The 13,534-nt window shown below is 36.8% G+C and overlaps 2 protein-coding genes across 4 annotated transcripts; one reads left to right on the top strand and one right to left on the bottom strand.

Moving 5' to 3' along the window:
* Window positions 1-89: 89 nt before the first annotated feature.
* Window positions 90-2,235, bottom strand: LOC142987597 (visual pigment-like receptor peropsin). Its single transcript, XM_076136470.1, has 7 exons — window positions 1,951-2,235; window positions 1,641-1,803; window positions 1,250-1,377; window positions 953-1,175; window positions 786-870; window positions 563-709; window positions 90-402 (listed from the first exon to the last, which is right to left on the bottom strand). The coding sequence occupies exons 1-7, from the start codon at window positions 2,045-2,047 to the stop codon at window positions 271-273; spliced, it is 975 nt and encodes a 324-aa protein (XP_075992585.1). The 5' UTR covers window positions 2,048-2,235; the 3' UTR covers window positions 90-270.
* Window positions 2,236-3,206: 971 nt separating this feature from the next.
* Window positions 3,207-13,506, top strand: LOC142987595 (SET domain-containing protein SmydA-8-like). Of its 3 annotated transcripts, none has more exons than XM_076136468.1 (3): window positions 3,207-4,609; window positions 12,680-12,843; window positions 13,178-13,506. In XM_076136468.1, the coding sequence occupies exons 1-3, from the start codon at window positions 3,436-3,438 to the stop codon at window positions 13,331-13,333; spliced, it is 1,494 nt and encodes a 497-aa protein (XP_075992583.1). In that variant the 5' UTR covers window positions 3,207-3,435; the 3' UTR covers window positions 13,334-13,506. The 3 variants fall into 3 exon arrangements, 2 of the variants coding, with proteins under 2 accessions (XP_075992583.1, XP_075992584.1); XM_076136469.1 differs by lacking the exon at window positions 3,207-4,609 and adding an exon at window positions 7,985-9,210; XR_012960520.1 differs by lacking the exons at window positions 3,207-4,609; window positions 13,178-13,506 and adding an exon at window positions 10,429-11,934 and having other exon boundaries at window positions 12,680-12,821.
* The last annotated feature ends 28 nt before the right edge of the window (window positions 13,507-13,534 follow it).

Genomic DNA, 13,534 nt, shown 5'->3' with positions numbered 1-13,534 from the left:
TGCGTGAGGACGTACCTGCCGGCTACACAATACGACGCCGTCTCGGACATTACTACTAGTGTTTGAATAGAAGTCAGTTTGAAACATTAAACTTTTATTTTAAGCGTAAGGATACATTACTATGATCATACAGTTCCATCATTAAGTACAGTAGCATCATGAATTGCTGAGCATCATGTTCGGAAACGTCTGTAGAATACCTTCGACCCGAAGTACCCAAAGGCAGGAAGGAAATAGTTTAAAACATTTCAGTCGTGTTCCTTGGAGTTTCTATGATCTGTTGTAACGTTTGGCACGCTCCGGTTGAAGCAGCGCGTAGTGTCTTCGCATGCGCCCTAATAGTGCAGCCCGAAGTCTCTCATCACTTGCGATATAACATAATACAGGAATACTTGTGGCAGCCTAAAACATACATATGCAATTTAGTAACCAAAAAACATTCTGTTTTTAAATTCATTTTAATAATTGGAACTAATTATTAGTTCGAAGAGCAATATTATAAGTCATCTTTGGAAACAAGTATCTACAAAAATCTAGTTAATTATTAGAACTTATCTATTACCTCCGATGCTATGGGAGCTATCAAAGCTAATGCGGGCGGTACGTGTGGTCTGTAGCCATATATTAGTAATGGTAACCACTGCCATCCCACCAGGATTCCTGCCGGTATCCACAGAGCTAATGTGGACACACACAGAGCATGTATACTCTGAAATTAGAAATCTATTTTTAAAATATCGAAGGGAATATGTCAAGTTTAATCTTCGAGAATCGTGATTTATTACCTGAGTAAGCCGCGTCTGCTCTCTTTGTTGTTCTCCTTTGTAAAATATTCTTTCCAAGCGAACGGCCTTGCCCATGTAATAGAATCTGCCAACAATATGTTATCGATTTCATCAGATATAACTGTTAGATAAGAGTACCTGTTTTGAATATATTTATATGGACTTACATAGCTACGACAGGTATTACTCCACATATGAGGATGTAAGGTATACTGAAACCTATGTGTTTCGCGCCAGAAGCTGTTGAAGGCCAGAGAAACGTGCAAACAGTTCCGGTGGAGTCACAAGAATACTTTCCATATCCAAACAACGGGGGGGTTGCAAATATCACTGAGTTAACCCAACAGAGGCTGACCAGTGTCCAATAAAGTCGCAAGTAAAGGGATCTTTCTGAAATATTAAATATTATAGAAATATTTTTCCAGATTTCATTAATACGAAATTTTATTTCTTCAAATACGAACCACGTCGGTAGAATCTTGCTAGTAAATATCGTTCCAGAACAGCTACAAATAAAGCAGTCATTTGAAAGACACCAAAGAATTGATTCAAAAATGCAAAAAGTTGACAGCACGCTGGACCGAAGAGCCATCTGAAACATTTCATGTACTGTATTTTTGTAATGTGAAAAATATCGATACGCTCCGGAAATAACGGATTATGAGAACTACAAATTAACATAAAATACAAATCTTCGAGGACTAAGCAACCGCGCGATTCTTTTCAAAATATCTTTCTATCCAAGCATTCAACTTTCTAAGACAAAAACAAATATTTGCAATCGTTACTTCCGGAACTCACATCATTATTACGAATTTGATATTACTGTTGAATATTCGTTATGGCGTAATTTACCTTTTTGCTATAGCAGAAGATCCAGCGAATGGGAACCCGACGAGATTTCTGCCAAGCGACGCTGTGCATAGATTAAGTACCAATATGTGACTCCTGAATATAAGTAGGTGACTGTGGATGAACGTGGCAAAAAGCCAACCATTGAGCAGCACCCCAAACACACCTAACAAATTATATCATCACATTAACATAATAAACTGCATGTTTATACATACTACTTGTTAAACTAAATTTATGGTTTCACTATTAAACGCGCACTTTGTCAACGTGAGATATTGTGTATAGGGATTGAACAAAGAGATGAACTAACCGAACACAAAGAGGCAAGATCCCAGCAGCAGTTTGTAGGAACCGTCAAAATAATACCACGGACATTCATCTTGGAGATCTTCGAATAAATTTTGCATTGCTACCGAGAAACCAGATTGATAAATCACTGGGTGTCAGGCACCAGGGACAAAGTTCACGGGGTGATGGTGATGTACACTGCGCATTTAGATTATTTTTCATAAACAGATAAACGTCCACGTAGTTGAAGTGGTTACAGAGACTGGTCGGGTTGACGAACTAACGCGCAGGGACTAGCTCCAACAAAGGGAGTGGATCTGATTACAATCCCTGACGCCACTTTGTGCGCGACATCGAGGGCGTAAACGTGCGGTATGTCCTGCTACGCTGACCGAGCAGAACCTACTCTCATGTTTTTCTCTCACTATTTTCGAAGCAATCATTAATCGCTAGTCTTAACTATTCAATGAGTTAGTTTAATATGAATTAAACGTATTTTATAGTATTAACAAATCAGACATTTTAAAAAAACATCTAGAACAATATCTGTGGCCCATTGCATGTCTGTATGTCGGTTCCTCCTATAATGAAAGAGTGATGATCACCACGATGGCTAAATGCATGTTGAGAACCCTTCATGCCTCCAAGTACTGTTTAGAGCTCACCTAAAGATAGCCCGCATTGTTTTCCTTAACCGTGCGAGCAAGTTATAGTTAACTATAATTCTCGCATAGCGCCGAAAAGATTTTCCTTATGTATGGAGTCTCGACGGCTTGCAGAGTCGAATGCTTATACCACTCGACTACCTAATTAAATCAAATTAATTACTACCTTATCTACTTTAGTTTTATGTTCTTTCGTTCTTGTAATAATATCGCTTAAAAATTTTAAGCGTGTGATCTCGTGAAAAATCACACTGAATTTAGATGACAAGTTTGTTGTGACAAAGGGAAATGAACAATGCCCAAGATTTATGTTTCTGAAATTGGCTCTCGTTATGTAATGGAATTACGGCATCGCAGATATTTTTGTACGTTTAACCTGAGCACTGAGCTGCTAATATATTTTACTTCACTCTGATTTAAAAATAGTAATCAACCCGGCCTATATTTATATCATAGGTATTTGAATTCTTCCCAGATGTCACAGCTTCGTCTTTCGCACCGTCCGCCTGGCAGGCTCAGGTAGCCGCTGAGTGTGCACGCTGCGACTCGAGAACTCGAGAACGTTGTGTAACGTACCTGTGTGATAGGTACGTAAATTACCTGATAATCTATACGTTATTGAGTTGGCAACGCCCGTGAATAGTAGGTACGTCAGGATCGCGTACTACTCCACACGGGCGGCGCACCTCGATCGGTCTCGGTTAATTGCGGAGAAGATCGCGTTCGTTTTTGGCGATCTAATACTTATAACCGATCATCGCCTAGCTGTTATCAAACTCGCTGATTTGTATACTCACATTGAGCGCGCAGTGCAGTGCCGTCACCGGCCGGGTCGCGGCAGGATGTTGTCGTTGGAGCAATTGTCGCAAATGGTAAAGGAACACCTCGGCTTGTGCAACTATATCGACGGTATACAATATACGTGTAAATGGACTATCGACGAATCGCCATTAGGTGGCCGCGGCCTCATCGCCACCGAAGATATAAGTGCGGGAGAAGTGCTTTTTGTCGATCATCCTCTAATACATGGCCCACGAGCTGCTGACACCGGAGAACGAGGATGTACCGTGTGTGGACAGTTAGACTGTGATACTTTTTTCAAGTGTTCAAAATGTGCCTTACTATTGTGTTCAGACGAGTGTCAGAATAGTGACACGCATTATAACGACTGTGGTATAATTTCTAATTGGAACAGTAAAGTCCCTATCGAGGACATCGATGAGACGATTTTATCGCGCACGTTGACGGCAATGAGAGCAATATTATTGAATGAAGATCAACGTGTATTTATGGAATGTCTTCAAGCTCACACACAACCTCAACATGGCAGTGAAATACGAAAACTAAAACCGTATTTCGATATACCAGAAGACGAGGAACTACTGATGATTTCGGCATGCCGTGCGCTTGATACCAATGCATTTCAAATTGCCACTTCATTCGGTAAAAAGGAAATGAGTATGCGCGGACTGTATCCTGTGTCAGGATTGATGAATCACAAATGCGTATCAAATACGAGGTATTGCTTTAACAGCGACCGGCAGATGATAGTGAAAGCTGTAAAACCTATAAGAGCAGGATCTGAAATATTCACGTGTTATTCGGGTATTTTGTGGGGAACACCGGCTCGCCGAACCCATTTATATAAAACGAAACATTTTATGTGTAAATGTGAACGTTGCGCTGATCCCACTGAACGTGGAACATTACTTGGTGCTCTGAAGTGCTTCGCGACCGAGTGTCCGGGCTATTTACTTCCCATAGAACCGTTAAACACATCAACTTCCTGGCGATGTCTCGAATGTGACATGAGAGTTCCTATCAAAAACATTTGCGCTATTCAGGGTGCTCTTGGCAGTCTAATGGGAACCTTAGACTTTGAAAATGTGGGCCAACTAGAATACTTCTTAACTAATCGGATAACAAAATACATTCCGAAGACGAACCAAATTGTGGTGGATCTACAATGTCGACTGATATGGTCATTTGGAGAAGTCGATGGATACCGTTGGCATGGTAAGCTATTTTATTTATACGAAATTGTACGAAATGATTATAATATTAACCTAACTGAGCAACACAAAAAAAACATTGTAACATCGTAGAAAACTGACATGGTTTGCCTTTTCTATTAGTTCTATTTAACAATAATATTTTGTTGCCACTGCTTTTATTACTGTGATCAATATCTGAAGATCAGTATGTTTGATATCAGATTGAGAAACATATCTTAAAATGTGAAATACTTTATCGTTATCTCATTTGATACTGGAAGGTTATGAAATGTATACGTATATGTAAACTGTAGTTCACATGTAATTTGTAAGCGTTTGCTATTAGCGATGTGAAATTAATCACTGATTGGCATAGTGTGATGACGTGCGCGGCTCTCAATTGTTCTCTCAACTATGTCGATAAGAGCTTAGTATAAAAATACATAAGGTCAGACACGAGCTCGATTTCCGCCCAGGGATCTGTACTTCACTATGACATATATGTCAACGTAAATAGCCCTTTGTAGTTTAATCAAAATAGATGATGTATTACACAAGTTTTCGTAACACGTTAATGATAATACTGTAGTTTCATATATCTGTTGTACTATCGGCCACTTTCGCCGTAAAACTATCTATTAACATAACATGGCATTTCTGTAGACATATACCTACACGAAACTTTATCTATATTATATTGGATCTAATAATTAATAAAACATCAGATGATCGTAGCCCAAACTTATGAGATATATGATATAGAGAGAATATAAAGATAAACAAAGATCATTGCAACTCCAAACGGTATAACACATACATTATAAAAAACCAGACGGTTTCATAGTAACTGTATAGTACGTAAAGGTTTTCCTTAACGTTATCAAGCCACAGAACCCTCGCAGTCGACGACTACCGGTATTTTATTAATAATTAGATTCAGCTCTTGTACGCGTGACATTGCAATCCCCGCATATATGTACGTCACTTCCTGCAGTCAGTGGTCAGTCAGATACAAGTATGTGAGTTATAAACGTCGGCGACGAAACGCTTATGTACTCCCACACCTGCGAAGTGCATGCTGCTATGAACGCTGACACAGATTACCTAATACTCTGTAATTAGTTGTTAAAATGTGTTTCTACACAAACTACATTACTAACTACATCTGTTGTAGTAAACAAGTTATGTAAAAATATTCTTAGATAGTAGTTACTAGCGTTTCCTGAATATGATTTATTTATTTTAATTTTTTAGTATCTAATTCCATTTGTAATGGTATATTTTTGTTTAGTAGTAGCATAGTTTTAGTTATATTTTATTAATATCGATTGTATAAATTTCCTCCAAACACTGACCGCTTTGGACATTGAAGTCACAAAAACTCTAACTTGGCCACCACCGAAAGAGTTGAGTTAATAACACGAAAATGTGTATGAAAATGCACACCAAGTAAATAAGGAATAGGAGAGTGAAAGCAACATTTAAAACTCATCTTATTAAGATAATACATATTATAGTTAAATGATAAGTACTTTCAACATAAATTAATTAGCAACGAATGGCCACGTACAGTCGCGCTTGCGCAGTGATGATTTATTTCCTTCGTATTTATTTGTCTATGTCACTGACGTGAGGAGCTCTACATAACAATTTAGCGCATTATATACGCCGCCGGCATAGTCTTGAATGACACATCAATTTTATACAGTGTTTTTTTTTTTTTTTTTTAAAAAGACAACTCCCGCACTAAGAATTGCTCTTGTGTCGCGGGGACTTTTACAAACATACAAACAACGGACACAAAGCACAACCAGACCCGAAACAATTAGTTGTGGATCGCACAAATAATTGTCCCGTGTGGGAATCGAACCCACGACCTCCCGTTGCAGTGGTATCGGCGTGGCGACCTAAACCACTGCGCCACGGAGGCAGTTTCCCAGAGGTATTCGGTTGTTAGACTTGTCTGGCATCTAGAATTATTTAATAATTGTCCATTAGACGTCGCTGCATCGGGAATATTCGGGAAGTAGGGTGATAACGTAATAAATCTGATGATTTTTACCTAAGTTTTATTCGTAGTTAATGGTAATTTATTTATTTATTGTATTTGTAACCTACTTTTGGCATTGTTTACACTAGTTTTGACTAATTCTGAACATAAAAGTGTATCGTCTCAGATTGTATTCATGACGCAGTTTTGCTCATCATAGGTTATTTACACATATTTATATAGACATAAAAAGATTATGAAATTAAAAATGCACGCAACTTGATATGAGATTTTCCATAATACCAAGAAAAGATTTTTTTTTCTTTCTATTTTTTTCGTGCGTAAAGTTTCAGATATCACACATAATTTATTATGATCTTATAAAGATTTCATGCCTTCAAAATCTACTGAGAAATTGTGCTACAATGTAACGTTAAATTATTAATGTGGTAGCAACGTAGAAGGTAGATATATCAAATCTACGTAAAGCAGTTAAGTGCAGTACCAAAATTAATGATACCTAAGCGTATATTTATAGCGTGATGGAGTAGTGTGTATCTGGCGAAAATGTAGCCGATAGATATTTTACATGTTGCTACTACTTGCTACATATCTATTAATATCTCTGGGATATTTATAATAGAATCACGTGTAACACTGTTAACCAGATAGGTACTGCCTGAAAGTTTATAAACATCCTGCTTTGGAATGCCCAGGCATTGATGTTAAGCAGTTAAATTGTATAAGTTGATGCGTGGCAATTAATTACCTATTTAATAAAAGCTTATTTTCTATTGTAGCTAGTCCGTATATTATTATGTTGTTATATTAATATTTTTTATATATAAGTCTATGTTACCAAGTGTAGGTACTACCTGACATAGAGTCATAGAAATATTAAAACTTTAAACATTTAATCAGCGCTACTACCCATATCCTATGATAGTAAAGTAGAGATGGTAGAATAGAATATAACTAGCTATTTAAGTATTCTTTATGTTCCGACAATTTTATGTTATTCGTTTTGGTTAATTATTAACATTATTGTCAAGCGTCAATTAATATTTCCTAAACATTTTAGTAAATTGATGTCATTTTTATTATTATTCTATGCAACTAGAACACCAAGACTATTTTCGAATTCCAATATTTTAGAAATGGTTTGTTTTAAACAAAATCCCAACTACTACTTTATGATACCAACATAAATGTTTTTATTGACAGTTAAACTTCGAAGTCGGCTTTTAGGTCGCAACGTGCAGTTATAAAGTAAACTTAAATCTGTTAGTCCGACATGCATTACGTCAGAATCGACACGTGAGTTGCCTCTTTCGATTTATTATTTCCAGCGGCTATTTTGATACCGGGTCATGTACATCGATGTTAGATTAGCGGCTTCAGTTAGTCCGGGGCGGTGCAGGACCCACCATGCCTTCGAGCGCACTAACAGTTCGCGGTCACCGTCGACATGGCGCACACACCCAACCAAGAAACGTTGCTCCTGATGGAATACCTTGAAGATACATCTTCAAAACCTCTTTGGATCATCAAACAATCGAAACTTGGCGGAAGAGGACTATTTGCTTCTCAAACCATCAAGAAAGGAAGTCTTATCTTCGACAATAAGCCGCTGGTGATAGCTCCGCGGTCGGATTGCATTGGACAAACATATTGTTCGGTATGTTTTACAATTGTCGATTCCTGTCACCAGTGTCACCCTTGTAAGAAATGTTCTTTGATTGTCTGTAGCCAAGAATGCAAGACGACTTTGAAACATGAAGAAGAGTGTAACTTCATTACAAGTAACTGGATCCCGAAAACTGATTGTGACAATTATGTAGACGTCATCCCACCAGTGTTGAATTATTTGCGCTTTTTGCTTCTAACAGAAAAACAAAAGCTTCTGTTTTCTATATTGCAATCCTGTGATTACAAATGCAATATTCAAGAATTGGATAATTTGTGCTTGAAATATATGATACCGGAGGACCAAGTCAAATTTATGAGGTCCGCCTACTCCATCATGAAAATAAATTCGTTTAGAATCTCTAACAGATCGGAAGAAAAGAAAATACCTCTACGCGGACTCTATCCATTGTCAGCGTTTATGAATCATAGCTGTGTGCCGAATACAAGAAACGTGTTTAGAAACGATAATAAAATGGCAGTGTATGCTACCCGTGACATTGAAATCGGTGAAGAGCTGTTGACGTGCTACACGGGATTGTTATGGTCGACTCCGACAAGAAGGTGTCAACTTTACAAAACTAAACAGTTCTGGTGCAAATGTACACGATGTGAAGATAACACCGAGATGGGTACAAATTTGTCAGCATTGAAATGTTTTAACAAAGAATGCGTGGGTGTACTTCTTCCGATGTCGGCTGTAGAGCCCGCAACTGATTGGATTTGTGATAATTGCGGTTCTAAAACTCCAGCCTCGAGAATAAGCGTTATTCACAGTGTGTTGGGCAGCTTGGTCGGCTCCCTAGATCTCGATGACCAGTTTCGCCTCGACGCACCTGTTTTAGCGAGATTAGCAAAATTTGTACCATACACTAATCACATCTTCATAGACATACGATTAAGATTAGTACTGAGACTGGGCTTTACTGAAGGACGGAGACTAAACGGTATTTGGACAAGAAATACATTTTGATGGATTAACAGAATATAAACAACAATACGTATCTGTAATAATGTGTCAGTGTTATAACCATGGCAGCAAAATAATTAAGTAGGTACTAAGTCTGTTAACAAACCATATTTAAGTGCTTTAACCAGTGGCCACTTGTATTTTGTTTCGTGCTCGATTTTCAAAGCTCATTTTCCTCTTATAGAAAATTTTAACGTAATTGGTTTTTGAAGTTGATCTTTAGTATGAAACCTTAGTTAGTACAAATTTCTTTGGCATGCGCTCGCTACGCTACCTAATGTTAAAATAGTGTTAGTGTTAATAGTTAAAATTAACACTAGTTTCGTAGTTTCAGTTATTTCATACAAACTAATCATTGTAACCATAAAGGTTTTATCACAATTACTGTTAGAAAAGTATAGGTATTTCTTAAAAAAAAATCTTTTAATAATGAGAATTTTTATGATCGAGAATTATAGAGAGATGTAAATTTATTTTATTTTTAACAACCACTGATGATGATCATGATGATCTTTTCAACTGATTACGGCCATGGCGGCCATTTCCACTTCCAGTAAGACGATGCTAAAGCGTTCGAAGATGGCTTGTATATTACTATCAACAGTTATATGACTAACAAACTAACCGCTAGTAGATCTTAAATGTAGTAGAAGTAAATGAATACGATGATTTAAGCCAAGTCGTATAATGTTTCTAGGACGCGTTGTGGTATTTACCGAGTCAAGGTTCAGAACAATACGTAACTGACTTAAAATAAAAATACTATTGTTATTATTTTACATCAAAAAATTGCATTCATCGAAAATAATGTTTACACATACATATTTAAATCATCAAGATTTTGATACATTTAAATTAATATTATGTATGCACTAGAGTGCTCCTGTCGATTGAATTTATGAAGACGACAGATCCTTTTTCGAAACCATGATACCTACCTTTGTTTTATCCCTACAAATGAGTGCATTAGATATTAAACCGCATGTCTGATTTCGATTTTTTTTATAACGATTTTATGTGTTCATGATATCCCATACGCTCAGCTATGGGCACTGGCAGTAACAGTTTGTTCTATCAGTTAGCGAGTGTACATTTAGGTACTTTAAGAAAATAAAAGTTTTCTGACGATAGTGGTAACCCAGGACTTTTCACGGTTACATCGTTACTTAATATTTTTTATACCTGTATGTAAATAGACATACAGAACATAATATATACAAACGGATACACGGATGAAGGATAAATTAATTGGTTAATATTAAATTTAAGCTTAATATATTCCTACAAATTAAAACATGAATTATTTATATCCGCGAAAATGGGTCAAGACACTCCGTCCGTTACTATATAAATGTACAATTACAATTAATTTTAAAAATAATTACTGTCCAATTAAAAGACGAATGTGATATATTTGAGTAATTAAAACCCATTAAATACTCATCATTTAAATTCCTTCATGCTTCATACCAAAGAGCGAAGCATAAACAAGTGAACACTAATTATACTAAGTACCTACGTTAAAAAATAACTTTTTAATTGAATTGTTACATCAGATTTTAGTTTCCTTTTATTCGGATGTAGATGATATTTGTACTTGTACAGGTCAGGTGCTACAATCATATGGTAGGTAACCGATTTTAAACTTGCATTTGTTCAGAAGAAACACCGATTCTAATACTTAAAGTATGTAAGTTTAGTACGTCGTCTATAAATCTAACTTCCGATTCACAAGATAAGTAAAGATTGTGGAATAAATTTTAGTTATTTGGACGAGTCCCTAGTAGAAATGTATGAAAACGTAATTCCAGTCTGATGCGCGTAATATCGCGTTTGAGTAAACGTTACGGCTGCTGCACATTCAGTGCACGATAGCACACTACTACACCTGCGCTCTCAACCTGTACGGCTGTACACTTTTCAAAATAATTACATTTAGTAACTTATAACAAGTTGTACGTCGCATCGTAGTGAATAGTAGCCTCTAATTAGGTCACTTAATGAAAACATTGTCATTTAATACTGGGAGCAGACCAGATACTGTTATTTTTACCTGACAGCGTTTTGTATCTATATTCTATACCTAATGTCTTTTTAAATCTAGGTACTTACCTAAGTTATAGGCCTAGTCTATGTTATAGATATATAGGTACATACATATCCAACGACGTGATTTCCATTGGTTTTGATGGGTCTCAATAGTTTAGCCGAATCCGAGTGTCACTTTGTCTCAAAATGTAGACTATAGGGACTCAGTTTGCTTTTCACTTACAAATAGGGTTCTTTTTTAAATAATGAATTAAGAACCTAGGTATTCATTTATATTCCTCTTATTACGTATGATAGCATAAATTCTTTAAGGGGGATTTATGCTGTCTTTGTGCATGGTTATTTATACCTTATGCATATTTCAAGGGCATAGCAAATCATTATGTTCCTTTATAATAATCGCGCAGTTGTAACTGCGTCATTCCGCAAAAGCAAATGCGTAAAACTTAAAAGATTTGTATAGAATGTGTAGTTAGTATTGCAATGCGAGTTCAGTACAACGTGTGCGACGAGTACTACGCAACAAGTGAATAAAATCGGAACGATATTATCGTGAGGGGCAGTAGTACGATTGACCGCCGATTGACATGGGCGCCGCCGCGAGAAACGCCCGTCCTCACGTCGTGTCCAGGTGGATCTGTCTACCTGTGCCGTTAGTACCTATCATTCATAATTCTACCGTACACTCCATTTACGACCGCGAGCTACTGCCAAATATGTGAACAAAATATTATTAAACATTCTGGCATTGACAATGAACTGCAACAGTGGCTAGCGTCGGTGACTGAGGTGATAATAAATTGTAACGCTGTGTACTTGTATTTGTCTAATTATGTAATATTTATGCAACGTGTGATGAGACATGACAGCGGATGAGTGCCCTTAAAGATGCTTCTCAGCATCCGTTTCGAGCGTGGACTTGGCGTTTTGCCGTTACACAGATCGATGAAGGTCTGCGATTTCTCTTCTGCCAACTATTTCTATTTCTCGCCAAGATGTTATCGAAAATCAATTCATTGTTCTGTAATCTGTGGTTAATAGATTAAATTAATATTTTAACTACGACATAAAAACAGAAATTGTGTGATCAGTGAATGTTTAAAAATATGTTAGAAGTTATTAAAGATTTAATCATTCTTTTACACAATATTTATACATAAAACGCTAATCTTTAACGACCTGTGAATGTGAGCAACATTCTTAAAAGCATAAGATTTATACTGCATCATCATGGAATAGTCTTAGATTTTGCTTAGTTAATCCTTATAATATCATGTAACACAATCTATCGTTGGAATCGAACCCACGACACCTTTAACTACAACACGTTGCCTTCAGTGTTCATCAACCATAACACAGAACTGTAGCCTAATTATGTTTTCTGTTGTTGCTTATAGAGCTGTCGGAATCCCGTCTGGGGTTGAAAGAGAGCCTGTGCCGCGGCACTCTGCGCACGTTGGCGGCGCTGGGCGTGGGCGACGCGCACCTGCGAGGCCTGCTGCTGTACCACCTGCACGCCGTGCTGGCAGAGCGCGCGCGCCGAGCGCCAGACCTGTATGAGGTGATTGTTTCATTCTTACTTGCTATAAAGTTTAGAGACCCCGTTTTTAATGCCTAACTCTGCACTGTTAAATAAATGTCTTTAATGAGTAGGTAGGTAGGTTATTAATAAATTAACTACATTAGTAGATGCAGCTCAACAATTTTAAGAATATATTTAAAAAACCACCCATTCATCTATTCTGTAACTAACATATTTATAAATGTTATTGAAAAGAAATTAATATTAACCCGCTGAGCTATAATACCAAGAAACAATCTATTTTTAGTATGAATCTACTAAGATATTTCAACTTTACTTATTCCTTATGCCTTACTTTTGCTTTTTTTTGCAGGAGCTAAAAGCAGAAATCGAGAATACCATAGAACAAGCCTACAATATTTTGCAAGGAGACATATCCGCGCCACCAGATCTCGAGCTGAGACGCCGGTACCTTGGTCCAGGCTGTGATAAACCCCTTGAAGAAAGATTCTTTATTCTAGATAGCTAAATTACCAACTTGTTATAGATATAAGTACTTATATCTGAATTATAATTTGTTTTGTTTTAAGTATGTGAAATTTATAAATAGATCTATGTATGACATGTATCTATTACGTTAATGGACAACGACAAAGTTATTAAGTATCATAATTAATAATACAATTATACACACCATGACTATTATTAATTTTTACTATTTTTTACCACC

The sequence above is a fragment of the Anticarsia gemmatalis genome, chromosome 3 (assembly GCF_050436995.1).
Source record: "Anticarsia gemmatalis isolate Benzon Research Colony breed Stoneville strain chromosome 3, ilAntGemm2 primary, whole genome shotgun sequence".
Classification (NCBI taxonomy): Eukaryota; Metazoa; Arthropoda; class Insecta; order Lepidoptera; family Erebidae; genus Anticarsia; species Anticarsia gemmatalis.
The sequence above is the reverse complement of the archived record's forward strand: the minus strand, read 5'-3'. Positions and strand labels throughout refer to the sequence as shown.